We start from the raw sequence: 18,345 nt of genomic DNA, 5'->3' as shown, positions 1-18,345 counted from the left end.
GGCTGCAGTCTTCGGGGTTACCAAGAATCAGCATGACGGAGCACACATGCACGCATGTACAATGACATACGGTAGATGTTTATCTAGGCCATGTTCTCAGGTCATAGTCCAGTAAAATTCAGTCAGTTCAGTTCAGTTCAGTCGCTCAGTCATGTCCGACTCTTTGCGACCCCATGAATCGCAGCACGCCAGGCCTCCCTGTCCATCACCAACTCCCGGAGTTCACTCAGACTCACGTCCATCGAGTCAGTGATGCCATCCAGCCATCTCATCCTCTGTCGTCCCCTTCTCCTCTTGCCCCCAATCCCTCCCAGCATCAGAGTCTTTTCCAATGAGTCAACTCTTCGCATGAGGTGGCCAAAGTACTGGAGTTTCAGCTTATTAGGAAGAAACCATTTTACAGTGCCAAACTCTTAACTACTGGAAAACTGCACAGTCTCCCTTGAACCAAATAGAAAATAAAAGCAAATTACAGGGCTTCTCTGGTGGCTCTGGTAAAGAATCCACCTGCCAATGCAAGAGATGTGGGTTTGATCCTTGGGTTGGAAAGATGGAGCAACTAAGCCCATGCACCACAACTATTAAGCCTGTGTTCTGGAGCCTGGGAGCCACACTGCTGAGCCCATGTGCCGCAGGGAGTTAAGCCCGCGTGCCTAGAGCCTGCGCGCCGCAACAGAAGCTCCTGCAAACGGAAATCCACAAGCCACAACCAGAGAGCAGCCCCTGCTTTCCACAACCAGAAAAAAAGCCTGCACAGCAGCACAGACCCAGAACAGCCACACATACAAAATAAGGGAAGTGTAATTCTTTAAAAAAAAAAAAAAGCAAATTGCAATCTAGAAATTAATGAAAATGAGACTCTTTCATGCCAATATGTGTAGGGTGCATTTAAAGCTACAATCAGGGTAAAATATATAACTTTAAATGTCTTTATTGTTAAGCAAGACTAAAAATAATGAAACCCAGTATGAGCTTTAAGAAATTAGGAAAATAACAAAACCAGAAAAGGGTGCAAATGAAAGATTTTAAGTTAAAATTCATTAAAAATGTTTTAAAAACTGACATAAAATAAAAATAAACAATAGGAAATATAAATACCAATGTGTTATTTGAAAATGTCAACAAAATTGGATAACATCTTGAGAAGCCCAATTTAGAAAGTGAAAGTGATGGTTATTTAACAAATGGCATATATTTAATAAAAGGCATAGGGTAACTACCTCTCAGGAGCATATCAGACCCCCTACCTCACACCATTTACCAATGATGTTCCAGATGCTTTGAAGCACTGCTATTACCCCAGGCAAAGCCTGTAATCTTAAGCATGCCAACACTCAGATTTATTTAGGTATTTCTGCTGCCTGCTACTTCTAGTATCTACATAGATAGATAAAAATCCTAAGAATAGAATAAAATCCTGAACGGTCATTTCAGGTGCTCTGACAGTCTTTCCCATTTGCTCATTCTTTCCATGTACAGAAATCTACTTTGCTACATATCAGACTCTTAGCCCACATTCTGTCACACCTCCCCTGGCCCTCTGCTCACAGTTAGTCATTCCCTCATTTGTATTCTCCTGTCTCATGGAGACAGAGCTGATTATACAGGTGCAAACAGCATGCCTCGTATGAGAATGAGTTTCAGTCTGCAACCTAGGGTAAAGAAGGTACCTTAACGGGTCGTTTCCTTCTTCCCCATCCGAGTCCCAGGCACTCAGATTAAATTAATTCAATACAGTACTTACCGGTCACGAAGGACTAAGCATCTTTAATATGTGGAGATTGTCAGTATATTCTTATTCCTGAAAGGCATCAGAGAACATTTATGACCTAAATTTCGTGTATTAGTGAGCTAAAAACAAACCTAGACAGAACCGGAAGACTCCTTTCGCCTGTCTCCATGCAATAATGGACTCAAATCACTTCAGCAATCTGATCCTATAGAAGATCCTGTAAGATCCTATAGAATATGAATCTTAGCATCTCTCAATATTACAGCATAAAGTTATTAATGTTCTGGCAGTAAGCCCGGCCAGCAGCATTCAACTTGTAAATTCTTAACCAAGCTATTACTTTTATGCTGCTTCAACTTAGTTTGATGGTTGAGAAAAGAAACAGAAACTCGGAGGAATAACTAATAACCACATTTCAGCCAGAATAAAACGCTGGCTGAAGATATCCCAAGCTTCTCCTCATATCTGAAAAGAACAAAGCCAAACATTTTCTTTAAAAAAAAAAAAGACAAAACATTTAATAGGTGTTTTTTACAATTTCGGTACAAATTATCACTTCAAATAAACAGTTTTTGTTCACTGCTAGTCATCCAGTAAGATTCAGTAAGCAATTTTTGCAGCTTTCCTTTTTCATATAATTACTTTATTACAGAAGAAATGTTTTTATACGTTACCTTGCTTATTACTTATACACAGGTCAGGAGAATTTTAAGTGTCTTGAACTTCAACAACTTTAAACTTTTATAGGAGTCGCTTGGGCAGATGTCCCAGTTTCAGTAATTTACTGCAACAATTTTTTTTAAATAGGCAAGAAGTCTGGGAAGATTATGTTGTAAAAAGGAATTTAATTGGGTTCAATGCCAAATTATAAAGTCTGTGCCTAAAAATACTCTGTAGTGAATGGTAACGCCTTACAGAACAGTAATGAAATAAACGGCAAGGGCACAATAAAAAGGCTGGTGTGGGAGCATCAAGGAAAGATTAAAAATAAAAACCCCAGAATGAAATCCCCAGGATGCCAGCTGCTCACTGTCAAGATTATTCAACCAACTCCACTGCCAGCCTAGGAAAGACACCAACTGTTAAGCAATGATTTAAAAAATAAGACAATTCCAGTTGTCCCTTTTTAAGAGAATGTTAATGTGAGAACCTTACATATTATCAACTCAAAACCCAGTCTCTGTTATTCATTAAGTCTGAACAGCCATGATCAAATAGTATTCACTTCTTCATGTTAAACTACTTGTTAATTTTTCCTTTGACCTGCTTCAATACAATTGTGGTGTGATGAACACCTAGGTTAAATGAAGTTCTATTCTCAGTACCGTTTATTGGCTATTTGCTGCCTAGAACAAAGAAGAAACCTGAAAATTAAGCCCTAGAAGTGACTTCTGTGGTTATTACTGCCCCCCACCCATGCTTTTTCTGACTTGATACACAGATATGCCTTCAAATTCACCTCCTTTTTAGCAGGAAAGAGGTTATAGAGAAAACAGTGTTTGAATTAAGAAATCTTTGATTCCATTCTCAACTGTACCCTTTAAAAGCAATGTGAATCCTGCAAATGATTTACCTTTCCAAAGCCTATCCCCCATCTTGCGGCCTCTCTCGTCCCAACTCTTTCAACGATCATGTTTATTTCTTACATTTCTTAGAGACGTAAAAATGATATAAAGGAGGTAAGTGCTAGAGAAGGAGTCCTAATCAGCTAAGGCTAAAAACACCATTTTTTATGACCGAGTTAACTACTCACATTATGTTTATCTCCATGGCTCACTAGTATCTTTTTCTTAGTCTTCAGGTGAAATGAGATATAGCTTTGATATAGTCTTGAGTGCCACACTAAAATAATCTGTACTCTATCTTGATAGTGGTGATGAGAGTTAATTCTGAAACCCCAGAGGTTTAATTAGGAGAGTGGCATTTCCCCTGGCAAGATGATTACTGCAACAACAGCAGCAAAACCATTAGCTCTGAACACAGGAATTCCCTGGTCCATTGAGGTTTGATTCTATGACATGAAAGATGCCTAAACATGCTATGTGGCACACTGCGATCTTGCCAAATTCTTACCAGCAAAATTATGAAGTCTGTTCCCAAAGACTTCCAGGCCTCCTAACATTCTTTTAGAAATGTAAAGCAGCATGGCAATGTCTTTCTAGACGACTGAATAGTTGAGAGGAAAGATTGAAGGCAGGAGGAGAAGGGGGCGACAGAGGATGAGATGGTTGGACGGCATCACCGACTCAATGGACATGAGTTTAATCAAGCTTCAGGAGTTGGTAATGGACAGGGAAGCCTGGTGTGCTGCAGTCCACGGGGTCGCAAAGAGTCGGACGTGCCCGAGCGACTGAACTGAACTGAACTGAACTGAATAGTTAAGAGGTGGTGCTGGAAATGTATAGGGGGGAAAACCTTAATAAAATGTAGATGATAAGTTAACTCAGGATATCCTGGGGTTTCTTATACTTGGGGACATATGGTATTTTCTTTCCTGAAGCCACAGTCAGGTAGGCCAGACTAAAACAAATATTCTTCAAATTGTAACAATGAGACTCAGGATTATGTGCCGGTACGAGTTTTCACAATCTGTGCTTTTACCGGGGATGGAATATAAGGGGGAAAAGAAGTCCATGAGGTTTTATTCAATAGGGAACAGAGAGTGTGAACAATGGGTAGCACACCAGAGCTTAGGACTGCAGCAATTTATGGGACATGCAAAGTCTAAGACATGGTACAGGAGGCTCTAGCCAGCTGGAGCTCAGGTGAAGCTAATGGTATATGATCCAGAATCGTAGCAGGGAATGCCACCATCTCCCCTAAGACTTGCACACCATCATGGTTAACATACATGTACATAAATAAACACAAGGGCTGCTGGGAATGTACAGTCTTGTCTTTTGGTGGACCTATTTGCTGCTTCCTACTCTGATATTTTTTTTAACCTGGTGTTGACCAGGTCCAGCTCTCAATGGTCCCAACCCCCTTCTAGTGTAATCTTGTATGCATCAACCTTCAGTGGGTCACCAAAAAGTTATTCCAAATCTGTAAACTGCAAACAATATTTTTCTAAAAATCACACCACATACACACATAAATTAAACAATCATTTAAAATTCAGTGGGAAGGAGCTTCCTGGGCATTATGGGCTAGGTTTCCTTTCCTAAAATCCACAGGCTGAATCTACCCGGAGGTTTCTCATACCCTGAGAGGAGACATAACATGCACAAGTCTGCAATAAAACATATCTTGGTGGCTGAATAATAATGGTATTGAGGAAGAGACACAAGTTCTGTAAACTACACAGGAGTACCCATGTTTTTTCAGTGTGCCTTTAACTAATGTCTCTTTCCACGTGGGGTTAAGGGCAGTGGGCCTTCCCCCTGTAAAGTGGAGCCAAGGGGAGAAGGCAGGCATCCTGCGGAGGAGCGGCCGTGGGTTTCCCCGTCAGGTTTTCGCCAGTGGGTCAAACGCCTGCAGCACCGTTCTCTTGTCCTTGTCACTGATTGTCACCCAGGGACCAAAGTCTCTTGGTCTGTGCTCCGGGGGCGGCTCCTGGGCTGGTGAGGCACTGACTTGCAAAGGGGCTGAGTACACCCTTCCGAGGTTCCCGGTCCCCGAGTCCGGGGGATCGGAGCTCTTGGAAAGCCAGGAATTATTCAACAGGTTAGGGTGGTGGAGTAGGCTCCAGAAGGGATCCTGATAGTCACTGAGAAGGGGGGCACCCACTGATTTTCTGTTCGTGGTGCCATCAGCCTCGGGGCTTGCAGGTGATGATGAAACGCCCAGGAAAGCCGGCTGTGGAGAGAGCGCACCGCCGGCAGGCGGGGCTGTGGGGGGACCATCGCTGCAGGGGAGCCCCTGGAGAAGCTGGCAGCTGCTCTGCGGCGCCTGCAGGTGGAAGGCCGCCGGCGCGGATTTCTTCCTGCGTGGGGGCACCTGCGGCACGAGGGGCGGGGCCTCCGGAGTGGGCGAGGTGGCCGTGGGCGGGGCCTCCGGAGTGGGCGGGGTGGTTGTAGGCGGGGCCTCGTCCGAAGTGGCCTTCCGGTCGGAACCTTTCCGCGGCTGAAGGGTTCTCGGTTTGGGAACCGGAGGGACTGTCGCTAGTGGAGGGGTGTCAGGGCTCAACTCCGGGGGCTCGATTGTAAAATGGACGGCCTGATGCCCAAGCTGTTCTTCCGGTGACGCGGGCTGAGAAAAGGTACGACAAAGAGCGTCAATAAGCAGCCTGCCCAGGGAACTGGGAATCGATCAGCACACGCGAGATGGGACCACGTGGACATTCTAGCAAATTCAAGATTTGAGAATGTCTGGGATGCGGGGGTGTCATCAGGCACGAAAGAGCATGGGAGAGCACAGGTATCAATGAGGAACAGCAGGTCCAATGAAATATGAGTGGAAGCTTTAAACCCACCACAGGGAATAATCTGAAACAAGTTTCTCTGTTACCTAGGAAACGGGATTATAGTCTTCCTTTATTAAACAGCGAACCTCTCTGAAAATTCTTCCTGGAGGCTGCAGCTTTGATGATTCAGTGAAGTAGCTTATGTCACAGTGTTAAGCTAATTGAAGGACTCTTTGTAGGGTATACTGGCTCCTTGAATCTTTGCTATTTAAATACAGAAGAATGGCAAATTTCACACAGGAACTTCCCTTCCTCGGTTCTGATTCAAACGGACCACAAAGGAAACAACTGCATGAGACCAGAGGGAGCTTTTGTACAGACATGGCTGTGGGTAGTTTAAACATCAGCATTTCAGTATTGCCACTGGTTCTTTAGATAAACCAGCTGCAATAAACAACCTGTTCTCTGACAGCCTTTTATTGCAGCTCCTGTGCAGCTGGTGAGGAAAACGAACCCATTTCTACCTCTGGCCTTGAAAAGACAAAGTGAGAACAGAGAAGAGGCTGAGGAAAGAGGTCTGTAAGTGCAAGGAGGTGTAAGTGCAAGGGCGGATGAATGAGCAGACATGGAACAGCAGAGCAACCCAGGAAACACAAAGCCGGCTCTGGAAGAACCAGGTGCCCAAGCCACGCTCACACTTCCTCCAGGTGGACAAGCAGCCATTCTGTAACGACCAGCCAAGGATTACCGAGAGTCCGTGACTGGCACACTGAGCTCAAACGGAAGATCCAGATGTCTCTAGAGGTGCCAGTCTTTGGGCTGCTACTGTCCTGACAAACTCACGTCTCTGAAGCAGCAAGCAAGGCTGAGAAGCTTGAGAGCGAGAGCAGAAAACAATCTGCAAGAAAAGTGGCAAGAAAAGCTGTCGCGCCTCCAGTGCTTGTCAAACAAGGCCCGTCCGGAGACCGGTGACTGTTTTTCTAATGCAAATAAGATCTGTACACGTGAACTGTGGGCATAGGACACAGACCACACACACAAATGGGAATTACTGGGACAAATGGAATACAGCGTCCCACGCTGGCTTGGTTTGGGAACAGAAATGGAACATTTGGACAGAGTGATGCCTCCAAACTGTTCCTGTCTTGGTGAGAAATTCCCAATGTTTCTGCTCAGCGAGAGCTAAGAAGCAGCAGGGATGAGAGGGAGAAAGCAATTGCTGGGCATGTTCCTCAAAGATGAGGCCGTGGCTGGGAGTCGTGAACATGTATAAAGAGACCAGACTCATCGGAGACATAATTCTTATCTAAGGAGACATCTGAGCAGCCCAGGAGCGACGGGCTTACATGACAGGTTCTTACCTTTCCCGTCCTCCTCAAAGTTGGCTTCTTGATGGCAGGAACCCTGGGGGCGGGCCGACGGGGCAGAAGAGGCGCCACCCCCACTGTGGGCTCTGGTTTGGAAGATTCCTGGTCCCTCAAGGCTGGAGCATTTAGGGCTTCTCCTGGGACGCCTGAAGCATGGAATGGCACAGCAGAGGCGTAAAGGACAAGGCATTATTCAAAGGATAATGCAGTGTATTTCTCTTTGATCTAAATCTCTGAGGGTTGTCAGGACCAACCAGCTAGGCTTGACCCCAGCTCCTCACGCTCACCTTCTCAACAGGGATGGGGTCTGTGTAGGGAAGAATCAGTGAGACCCTAAGATCAGTTGCAAAGTTTAATGTGTACCTGTGTTGCTCAGGGGAGATGATGGTAGAACGCCTTGAAATCTTAGCAGGGCCCATGAGAAGGAAAATATTAAGTTGTGACGCAGGGTAGAGTTCAAACCTCAAACCTCTCCCACTCTCCACGTCTATACAGACTTAGGAAAAAAAACCCTTGACTGTAATATAATTAACATACCATAAAATTTACCCTTTTTTAACGATTATACTTTGGTGGTTATAGTCACAAAGTTGTACAACCATCACCATATGGTCCCCAGAACGTCTTCATCACCTCAAAAAGAGACCCCACACGTTTCCACAGGAATCACTGCCCAGTCCCTCCTCTCCTCTCGCTCCTGAAAACCACTATAATTTTCTCTCTGTATAGATCTGACTCTTCTGGACAGTTCACATAAATGGAATCATACAACACATGGCCTTTTGGGTCCGTTTTCTTTCACTCAGCACAGTATTTTCACGATTCACCCATGACAGAGCATATGTTAGCACTCTGTTCTTTTTTACGGCTGAATAAGATTCCATGGGATGGATATGCTCCACTTTATGCATTTGACCTTGGTGTACAGAGCAGGGGCTGACAGAAGGGGTAAGTACGAGAAGTTCAGGTCAGTTGTCTTGAGAGAAGAGGCTATAAAGAGACCTGCTGCTGCTGCTGCTGCTGAGTCGCTTCAGTCGTGTCCGAATCTGTGCAACCCCATAGATGGAAGCCCACCAGGCTCCCCCGTCCCTGGGATTCTCCAGGCAAGAGTACTGGAGTGGGGTGCCATTGCCTTCTCCGATAAAGAGACCTGCTACTGCTAAGTCGCTTCAGTCGTGTCCGACTCTGTGCGACCCCAGAAACAGCAGCCCACCAGGCTCCCCCGTCCCTGGGATTCTCCAGGCAAGAACACTGGAGCGGGTTGCCATTTCCTTCTCCAATGCATGAAAGTGAAAAGTGAAAGTGAAGTCGCTCAGTCGTGTCCGACCCTCAGCGACCCCATGGACTGCAGCCCACCAGGCTCCTCCGTCCGTGGGATTTTCCAGGCAAGAGCACTGGAGTGGGTGCCATAAAGAGACCTAGTGGGGCCTAAACAAAGCAGCAGGGATGCTGGTAATCACAGCAATCGGATTTTAGAGGCGGGCATTCTAGAGGGTGGCACTGAGCTCTAAAGAAGACTGTGGGTGAAGGCCAATGGGCTAGAGGTGAGGAAGGAGGGAGGTGCCACTGGGGGCTGGGTGGAAGAGAGTCCATCAGCTGATGGACTGTTTCATCCATTCAATGAGTTTTTCTTTCTTTTTTTAATAAAAGAGAAACCATGGTGTTATCATGCAACAGTGTTTCTCCTCCTCTTAATCCATGCCCTCTTTAAATGTTATTTGGGAATTTCAAATAAATGAAATATCCAGACTAAAAACAAATCAGGCAACTGTAATTGCATCTGGCTTTTCAGAGGGCATACTTTGCCCTCTTCAAAAGAGAGTCTAGTATAAAGTCAAAACAAACAAACAAACCCCAAATTGCTAGTTACCAGTGATTTTGAATGCATAGGGGAGATTCTAAGTTAAAACATGGTTAACAAGGGTTAGGTGAAGTGACAGCAACAAAAAATGAACAGGCAGTATGCAGAGAAGAGGTCCCTGCCTGACAGTGAAGAATCTAGGGATGCTGGTAATTAAAAACCGAGATGTTTTGCCTGAAGGAGAACACCTACTTAACCATCTCTTTCTACAGAGCCAGCAGGATGAGCTAGTGCCTCCAGCATGAACCTCTTCTAAAACTCATTTTCGGTTATTTCTGTCTCTCCCTTAAGTGCTCCTTAATAATCTTGGGATTGTTTTTATCTATTGATACTTACTGAATTTTAAATATAAGTTCTAAATGGACGATAAATCTTCATAGATGAATTTTATAAAACGTTGCTAAAGGGTATTTTTACTGAATACTGCCTCCAGAAAAAGAGTTCTGTTCTTTTCTAGGCCTCTTTTTGCAAGAATATGAGGAGAAAAGCAGAATCTCGAAGGAGCTCCGGGGGAACACCTACCTCCTCTGGCTTCCAGGAGACATCGGATGGCTGCTTCTGCCTCCTGAGCGTTGGTTGTTTTGATCTGCTTTACATTATAAGGCTTACTTATCCCAGTCCTTGCTTTGGGCTTGAGGACAAAAATCAGGAAGAAATACATATTAGCACAAGTGGGAAAACAGCCTCACCCTGTGAGACCTCTACCCACGGATCCATACGTGAGCGTGAGGTTAACAGAGCTCCATCAGCGATGAAGGCACAGCTCCCATCTAAACTGCATCCTTCAAGTCTCTCCCTCGGAGCACGCGCATACCCGAGGGGAGGGATGCAGTAACATCTAGATGACGCTGGTCTCCCCAACCGGGTGGTTCTAGGACTGTGCAATGCGGACCAACCATCCTCTATCTTTATTTCGACAACCAGGTAAAAAAGCAAGAAAGATTAGTCAGAAGTCACTCCTTCCAAGGTCCAATGAGTCACTCAGCACTTTCCAGATGTTTCTCAAAAGTGCTGATTCTACTTCTTCACTGTTCTACGTCTCAACCTCCACCTCTGGGTCGCCTTTGAGGACCTGCCTTCATCACTGTAAACCACTGAGGTCACGTCAGCCTCCTACCCCTGCTTGTGAGCATGACCATGGCCATCAGCTGGCCCAGCTCTCCTCACTGTCCCTTCCACCCGGCCCCCAGTGGCACCTCCCTCCTTCCTCACCTCTAGCCCACTGACCTTCACCCACAGTCTTCTTTAGAGCTCAGTGCCACCCTCTAGAATGCCCGCCTCTAAAACCCTATTGTTACTATTACCAGCATCTCTACTGCATTATTTAGATCTCTTTTTAGTCTCTTCTCTCAAGACAACTGACCTGAAGTTCTCATATTTCCCCTTCTACCAGCCCCTGCTCTATACTCCAAGGTCAAATGCAAGTGCTGAAAGGGAGAGAAGCAGGTATGTCTGGAAACCAACAGTCCCTCCATGAAGGGGCGCTTGGGAGTTTTCTTCAAATGCGATTTTCTCTCTCACACTCTGGACGACCATTAAAAACCCCTATAAAGGACCTGGTAGTAAGTTATAGAGTTTGGGGGGGTAAGTGGTGGATAGGCAGAGAGTTAGAGACAGCAATCTATGTATTCACTGGAAAGAGGTGACCTGGCATGATGTGAGGGGCTATGCATGGACCACGGACGGGGCAGATCTCATGGGTTTGAGAAGCTGGCCCGTTTTGCTCAGATCTGAGAAAGGAGAACTCACCGCTTGCTGAGGGGCTCCCGGCAGGAGTTTTGCCATCTGCAAAATCGAGTACTGCCCGTGGGTGCCGGAGGAGATGGAGGCATCCGAGGCTGATTTTTTCACCATGAAACCAGCTGTAAAAACCAAGGAGGGCAGAGACTCCATCTCAGTACAGTCACAGCTACTTCAACACAAAATTCCCAGCCAGCTGAGAGCAAGAGCAAGGTCATGGTCTGAGTACATCCATGGCCTTCAGCGATTCAGAGGTGCTTCTGAGGCTGTCTTTTGATTCTCTAACAACTTGGGCCTATTAATGTAGATTCTCTGGAGAAGCAGTGTTTGAATGAAAATTTTAATCTAACATCCTGGGCGGGGGGATGTTAAATCTGACAAAAAACCTAATCAGTCATTTTTAAGTGGTTTAAAACACACTACTGTTATTAGGACCAAATTTTAAAGATGTTTCTTGGGCAAAGTCTTAAAAAACATTCCTAAAGCGGAGAATAAACTATATTTAATAGTACTTATAGCCATTAATCATATTTAGAACAACAGTTAGTGACAGAAACACTAGATGAAAAGACAGATGACCAAAAAAAATTGGATACCAATTCTGTTATTAAAATTTTGCATAGACATAGATATATCTAATTGGAAAAAGGATGGAAATCTTTTGGTTAACAACTATCATTGCTAGGTAAGTGAAATTAAATTTTTTACTGTTTCTGTTATCTCTTTTTGTAAACCTCCACAATAATATAGGACATCACTTTATTTTTATTTAATATTTTATATTCTGAGCATGAACTCTGCAAAGTAAAAAAAAAATATGCTTCACAAGTCATGTGTTTCTGATTTGCCGTTGATTACGATTGTGATGTAACCCAGACTGTGATGAACCCAGTTCTGAAAGTACAGCTTAGGAAAATCTTTACTGGCACGGCGGGGTGGAGGTGGGGAGAAGCAAGCAGTGGAGGTAAATGCAAACTGATCAGAAGCATGGTACAACCTTATTTCCGATTATTGAGGAGTGCTTTATGGGCGAAGCATTGTTTTTTGGGGGAGTCAGGAAGAAAAGTGCTATGCTGAGGCCCGGACTGGGAAAAGCCGTTCTCAGCAGACTCGGGCTCACAGATGGAGTGCTGCCTGCTCAGAGGCGCGTGCATGGCCACCTTCCGGGTCAGGGCACCTGGGCTTACTTGCGTCCTCGTGAGCAGAGAGGTGGGGGGGCAGTGGTCCAGGAGAGAAGATGCTGAGAGATGCCGTTGGGGGTCGGGGGGAGAAGGAGCTCATAATGTCCCCAGCTCGTTTGTGGCCCCAGTTCTCCAACCCATAAGGTTTCAAACTGCAAGCAGCTTCAAGCAAAAGCACAGCCACAGGAGGGCGAAGAGCAGCTTTAGGAAGGGCTGCTTTGATTTGTCCACAAGACACAAAGTGATCTCTGATACCAAACTTGCCAAGGATTTAGGACGAAGAGGAGGCCGAGGAGGGGAGAAAGCGCTGTGAAAACCCAACAGCAGGATTTTAGAGCCATTCGCTCAGCAGGTAGGAAGGGCGTGGTTATTCCCAGCAGGCATCGTGGTGAGTGAAAGCAAGCGGAGTCTTACTTGGAGGGGGGGGTCTCTGTGGTGGGTGAGGTGGCCGAGGCCGACTGGGAACCGACAGAGACCTGCTTGGAGAGCGGTGGCGGAAGTCCCCAACTGCTTCCAGCTCCTGCTTTAACTCCACCAGGTCGGCATCATCTGGAGGACACGGCGGGACGTGAGTCAGGGCAGTCAGACTCGGGTCTGCAGGGACCCCTCCCGCAGGACAGCTTGAAGGGTCCCTTTCTGCTGGCGTGGGGGCGGGGAGAGGGCACCCAATGCCTGCTTGGAACACTTGGTGAGCCGTGCATGAGGTGTGGTGTCCACGCACGAGAGACACCGAAGAATTTTAAAGTGTACGCGTGCCTCCTTCCCAAATAATCCACAAGACTTCCACACAGAATGACAGCTGAAAACCAGAGCCCCTCCATTTTTCTTTTTTTTTGGGTGAGCTGTGTAGCATGTGGAATCTCAGTTCCTTGACCAGGGATCGAACCTGTATCCTCTGCACTTGGAGCCCAGAGTCTCAACCACTGGACCACCAGGGAAGACCCTAGAGCCCCTCATTTTTCATTCTCCACTCTGAAACAGGGCAGTGACAGGTTTGGCGTTGAGAATATTGTCACTTCTCTGCCGGTGGGGCAGCCTGCAGTCCAGAGGCAAAGTCCAGCATGGAAGGTCCCTGCTCACTCAAGCCCCAAATACCACAGCCCACGCCAGCGACTGCCCGAGCGTTCACCATCCTGACTCACCAGGGGTATGGGGAGGGGACTGCTTCTGTTTTATTAATGTACATTTGTTACATTTGGGGCTTCCCTTGTGGCTCAGCTGGTAAAGAATCTGCCTGCAAGGCGGGAGACCTGGGTTCGATCCTTGGTTTGGGAAGATCCCCTGGAGAACGGAAAAGCTACCCACTCCAGTATCCTGGCCTGGAGAATTCCATGGACTGTTCCCATGGGGTCGCAAAGACTTGGACACGACTGAGTGACTTTTTTCACTTATTACATTTAAATTCAGGACAGTTTTAGGTCTTCTCTTCCACACCACAGCACACACCGATTCATTTCATCGCGGCTCATCCTCCCATCCCTCAAATCTAAAAGCGAGGTGCATCTTGTGAGCTCTGATGGGGGAGGCAGGATGTCTCCTTCTAAAGGGAGTTCCTGAGGGCCCTTTTCCAACCCACTAGAAAAGACCCTGATGCTGGGAAAGATCGAAGAAGGCAGGAGAAGGGCACGACAGAGGATGAGATGGTTGGATGGCATCACTGATTCAAGGCACATGAGTTTGAGCAAACTCCAGGAGAGAGTGAAGGACAGGGAAACCTGGCGTGCTGCAGCCCATGGGGTCGCAGAGTCAGGCATGACTGAGCAACTGGACTGAGGGCCTTAAAGCATCAAGGAGATGTTCCCTTGAGGTCCACCAGGAGGCGAGTCTGCCCACATGTCAGAACCCCAAGCTGCTTTATTAAGTTCTTCATTCAAAAGGCACACACTTGCTCTGCCTCCAAAGGATGCCTGAATGATAGCCACCCTGGAGAAGAAGACCATTTCCTGACTCAAGGACACATCCCTTCAGCCACTTCCGCTCCAGGGCAGGAGCCCTCTGGATGTGCAGCATATAGAAGCACCTTGATTCGCTAAAGAAGGCTGTTGCCTTTGAATTGCGCAGCAGTCTCACACCATGGGTTTGGGTAGACTCTGGGAGTTGGTGATGGACAGGGAGGCCTGGCGTGCTTTGGTTCATGGGGTCGCAAAGAGTCGGACACGACTAAGCGACTGAACTGAACTGAACTCACACCTGGATGTGCATCCGAGTCACCTGGGAGCTCCATGAGTCGCCAGGTTTCCAGGGTCCCAGCCACACCTGCCAGGCCCACATCTCTATAATGTGGCAAATGATCAGGCCTCAGCAGTCTATTAAGCTCCTGATAGTTCAACACAGCCAGGCTACTGACTGGCTTTGGGACCAAAAACAGTCAAAGGGGCTTGGGGGTGGTCTCTGTACCTCCTGGGAAGTATCTAACTGTCACCCGTTCTTTGTTCTCAGCCACAGCACAAAGGGTCCTGACACACAGCTAAGCTCCTGCACCTGCTCGCCACCAACAAGGAGATACAATGTCCAACAGCTGGAAGGCACTGGTGGCTGTGGCTGAAACGGAGCTGAAGAGTTCGATGCAGAATGTGAACCACTCTAATCATCTAGGGACCGGCAGTTCGATCCCAGTGACTTTCAGTCCCTCTCGAGTCTAAAATGACATAATGATGCTAAGATGTAAAATTACTGTATAACAATATAATGTTACACAAATATAGAAAGACACCAACAACTCAGGACATTGATAGTGAGTATGTGTCTTATGGGACTGAATCAGAAAAGTCTTGCGGGGGGAGGGGGGAATATCACAAATGTAAAACCAGTTCAGAGCCATGCCAATTTAAATAGAGGAAAGTAACTGACTCATTGGAAAAGACCCCGATGCTGGGAAAGATTGAAGGCAGGAGGAGAAAAGGATGACAGAGGATGAGATGGTTGGATGGCATCACCAACTTGACGGACATGAGTTTGGGCAACTCTGGGAGATGGTGATGGACAGGGAGGCCTGGTGTGCTGCAGTCCATGCGGTCGCAGAATCGGACATGACTGAGCGACAGAACTGAACTGAATGGTCGTGAATCTGGCGTGTTAGAGGGGTCCTAGTTGTTGGGGAAAAATGAAATCACTAGAGGAAATCAGTGTAGTGGCAACTGTCTTCCCAGAGCCCAGTGTCCACCTCTTGCTGTGACTCATTTTGCCCCTCTGTTCATGGGCCGAGCACACTGGATGTGGCTTTACCTGACGCCCAGCTGCTGAGAGTGAACGCTGCACCAGAGGCGAGTCAGAAAAGGAAGGTCCACGCTACCTTTGTAGGTTGGACGCTGCTTCTTCTTGGCGAGTGCCGGTGACCTGCCGGGAGGTGCCGTGGAGGTGGAGCCGGGGGCATCAGAGACCTCGTCTCCCCCTGGATCACTGTCTGAGACCACAGGCTGACTCAGCTCATCCGCCAGATAGTCTTCGTCGTCGTCAAGAATATCCCCTTGGGGAAGGAAGTGTCACAGCGAACAATTAGGGGGAAAGCACCAAGTCATTCATCAATGGGTGTGTTTCAACATCGAGGCCCGTGGCTCATGTCAGGACCCCCGAGGTCCCCCAAGGCACAGCCACCAGCAGCCCCAGGCACCCACATGGCAGCAAGGCTGGGACCCCAATTCCACGGATGTCTGAGACCCAGGACCAAGCCCACAGCCCTGACATCCACAAAACCACTGTCTTCAGTGAACCTTCAGACGCCTCCAGTCTTAGCACTGCAGGTAGCACCCGTCAGCATGAATGTCCCCCAACTCTGGCCTGGAGAGTGAGCCTGCACTTCAAGGGGTCTCTGGAACCTTCCCGAGGCGGGGGTCTCAGAAGGGCTCTTGAGGCTCTCGTGCTGGGAGAAGGTCTCGTCTGCCAGCCTTGCCACACAGAGCAGGAAGTCCTGGGGGGTGACTCACCTTCCGACTCATAGTCCAGACTCGTGAAGTCGCAGTTCTCCTCCAGGAGACAGGAGTTGGCCGTGGGGGACATGGAGGCCATGCTGTCCCGCTTTCGGATGATCTCCTCTTGCAAACCTTTCAACCAGTCCTTGGTCTTTGGTCTGATCTTCACGGCTCGGCCCTTCACCTGAGGACAGAGTGGCCACCCGAGAATGATCGCTGACCTCAGACCCTCTGACCCCAAAGTGCTTCTCACTCGAAGGCATGCATCGGGAGCCAGGCCCACCTTCACTTTTTTCCCAGAGGGTCTAGACCTCGGGCAGGCCCGGCACAGCTCACATTTGGTCTGAATAGAAGTCGAACTGTCATCCCAAGCTTTTCATTTGGTGTGAATTTACAACCAGCACATTATTCATCAAAATGGAAACTACCATGAGCTGCATGTCCCAAACCATGGAGACAGAAAAGTGAAAAGCCTCTCAGTCATGTCCGACTCTTCACGACCCCATGGACTATGCAGTCCATGGAATTCTCCAGGCCAAAATACTGGGGTGGGTAGCCTTTCCCTTCTCCAGGGGAATCTTCTCAACCCAGGGATCGAACCCAAGTCTCCCACACTGCAGGCAGATTCTTCTCAGCTGAGCCACAAGGGAAGCCCATGAAGAGAGCACGACCCCAATATTCTTGTCGGGGTGGGGGGTGAGCGCAGGGAGCCCCAGTCACGCAGGGGGCACGGTGCTCCAAAACTTGCTGTTTCTCCCCAGTCCTGCAAGGAGCCGGGGCTGGAGGGCAGACACCAGAAGCAGAGGTGGTAATGAGGGTATCTCTCTGGCAGTCTGGTGGTTAAGACTCTAGGCTTCCAATGCAGGGGGCATGGGTTTGATCCCTAGTCAGAGAACTAAGACCCCACATGTCTTGTGGCATGGCCAAAAAATAAATTTAAAAAAATTTTTATGTAAAAAAAAAAAAAAGATGTGGGGCTTCCCTGGTGGCTCAGTGGTAAAGAATCCACCTGCCAATGCACGAGACACAGGTCCGATCTCTAGTCTCAGTTCCATATGGCACACAGCAGCCAAGCCCATGCGTCACAACCAGAGCCTGTGCTCCAGAGGCTGGGAGCCACAGTGAGGGCGTCTCGTGTGCCCCAAAGCCTGTGCCCCACAGCTAGAGGAGCCACTGTAGTGAGAAGCCCACACACCTCAACGAGGGAATAGAATCTTGCACGCTACAACTAGGGAAAAGCCCATGCAGCACCTGAGACCCAGCACAGCCAATAAAAAGATGTGATAGAGACCCAGCTCCTGCCCTCCTGTGGGCGTCTACATTCACAGAAACCAGCCACAAGAAGCCGGAGGGGACAAGCATGCCCCACGGGTGATCAAGCATGCCTCACCTTCATTCCGTCCACATCTAGCACACTGAGTGCCGAGTGACTGTCGGCAAAAGTCACGAGCATCTGCCCTTGGTTGATCCTGGAAGAGAGGAGATTTGCCAGGTCAGCCCCGGGTTCATGTTGTCCAGTGATGAGCACCCAGCTCAGCCCAAGCGTGTCTCCACCTGACAAGCACGATTGTCCCGTAATTCCCCAGGGTCTGCATGAGCTCCAGGCGCACGTCCTCAGGAAACTCGTCCTTCTCTTCTGAGCTTGGCGACTGCAGGTTGACGACGACGGTGGCATCCGGGGGGCCCTGGAAAGAGGACACTTCCTGGAACACCCTGTCCCGAGCCCCCACGTCGACTTCTTGCACTTCCACCTCCACGATGGCCAGCACGGGTCTGCGTTAGACACGGAAGGAAGAGAGGGCACCGTTAGCCCAGGGCAAGACCGTCCCCCAGCCCAACCGCCATCCAGACTCTGCTGTCAACAGGAAACACTGACAACGCAGCCCAAGCGTGCGGCAACCCCTCGGGCCTGGAACCGAGCTCTCCAGTCCTGGAGTTTTCATCCGTCTTTCCCTAACCTTGGCGTTATCTTGGCTTTTCTGTCTAAAGATGATTTGAGAGAAAATCCATAGCAGCCATCAGCAAAGGTTCTTTGCATGTAATCCCAGGATTGCTGAAGAAAATGGCAACCCACCCCAGCATTCTTGCCTAGAGAATGAATCCCATGGACAGAGAGGAGCCTGGCAGGCTACAGTCCATCGGGTCGCAAAGAGTTGGACACAACAGAGCAACTACCACACCCAGGACCACTGAGGATGTGGAAAAGCGGGG

At 48.0% G+C, this 18,345-nt stretch overlaps 1 protein-coding gene across 9 annotated transcripts in view; it reads right to left on the bottom strand.

The window, feature by feature from the left end:
- Positions 1 to 2,557: 2,557 nt before the first annotated feature.
- SYNJ2 (synaptojanin 2) overlaps positions 2,558 to 18,345 on the bottom strand; it is a 110,952-nt gene continuing 95,164 nt past the window's right edge. For 5 of the 9 annotated variants that reach the window (XM_086318559.1, XM_086318556.1, XM_086318561.1 and 2 more), the window contains 9 exons: positions 17,689 to 17,907; positions 17,525 to 17,603; positions 16,150 to 16,318; positions 15,519 to 15,692; positions 12,641 to 12,775; positions 11,055 to 11,167; positions 9,828 to 9,936; positions 7,439 to 7,590; positions 2,558 to 5,923 (listed from right to left, as the gene is read on the bottom strand). In XM_086318559.1, coding sequence (XP_086174685.1) covers positions 5,180 to 5,923; positions 7,439 to 7,590; positions 9,828 to 9,936; positions 11,055 to 11,167; positions 12,641 to 12,775; positions 15,519 to 15,692; positions 16,150 to 16,318; positions 17,525 to 17,603; positions 17,689 to 17,907 — 1,894 coding nt within the window. In that variant the 3' untranslated portion in view covers positions 2,558 to 5,179. Of the gene's footprint in view, positions 5,924 to 6,825; positions 6,976 to 7,438; positions 7,591 to 9,827; positions 9,937 to 11,054; positions 11,168 to 12,640; positions 12,776 to 15,518; positions 15,693 to 16,149; positions 16,319 to 17,524; positions 17,604 to 17,688; positions 17,908 to 18,345 lie in introns of all 9 variants that reach the window. The other 4 variants (XM_086318557.1, XM_086318565.1, XM_086318560.1 and 1 more) reach the window with 3 other exon arrangements.

The sequence above is a fragment of the Bos grunniens genome, chromosome 9 (genome assembly GCF_055505025.1).
Source record: "Bos grunniens cultivar Pamir isolate PY7600 chromosome 9, Bosgru_T2T1.0, whole genome shotgun sequence".
NCBI lineage: Eukaryota > Metazoa > Chordata > Mammalia > Artiodactyla > Bovidae > Bos > Bos grunniens.
The sequence above is the reverse complement of the archived record's forward strand: the minus strand, read 5'-3'. Positions and strand labels throughout refer to the sequence as shown.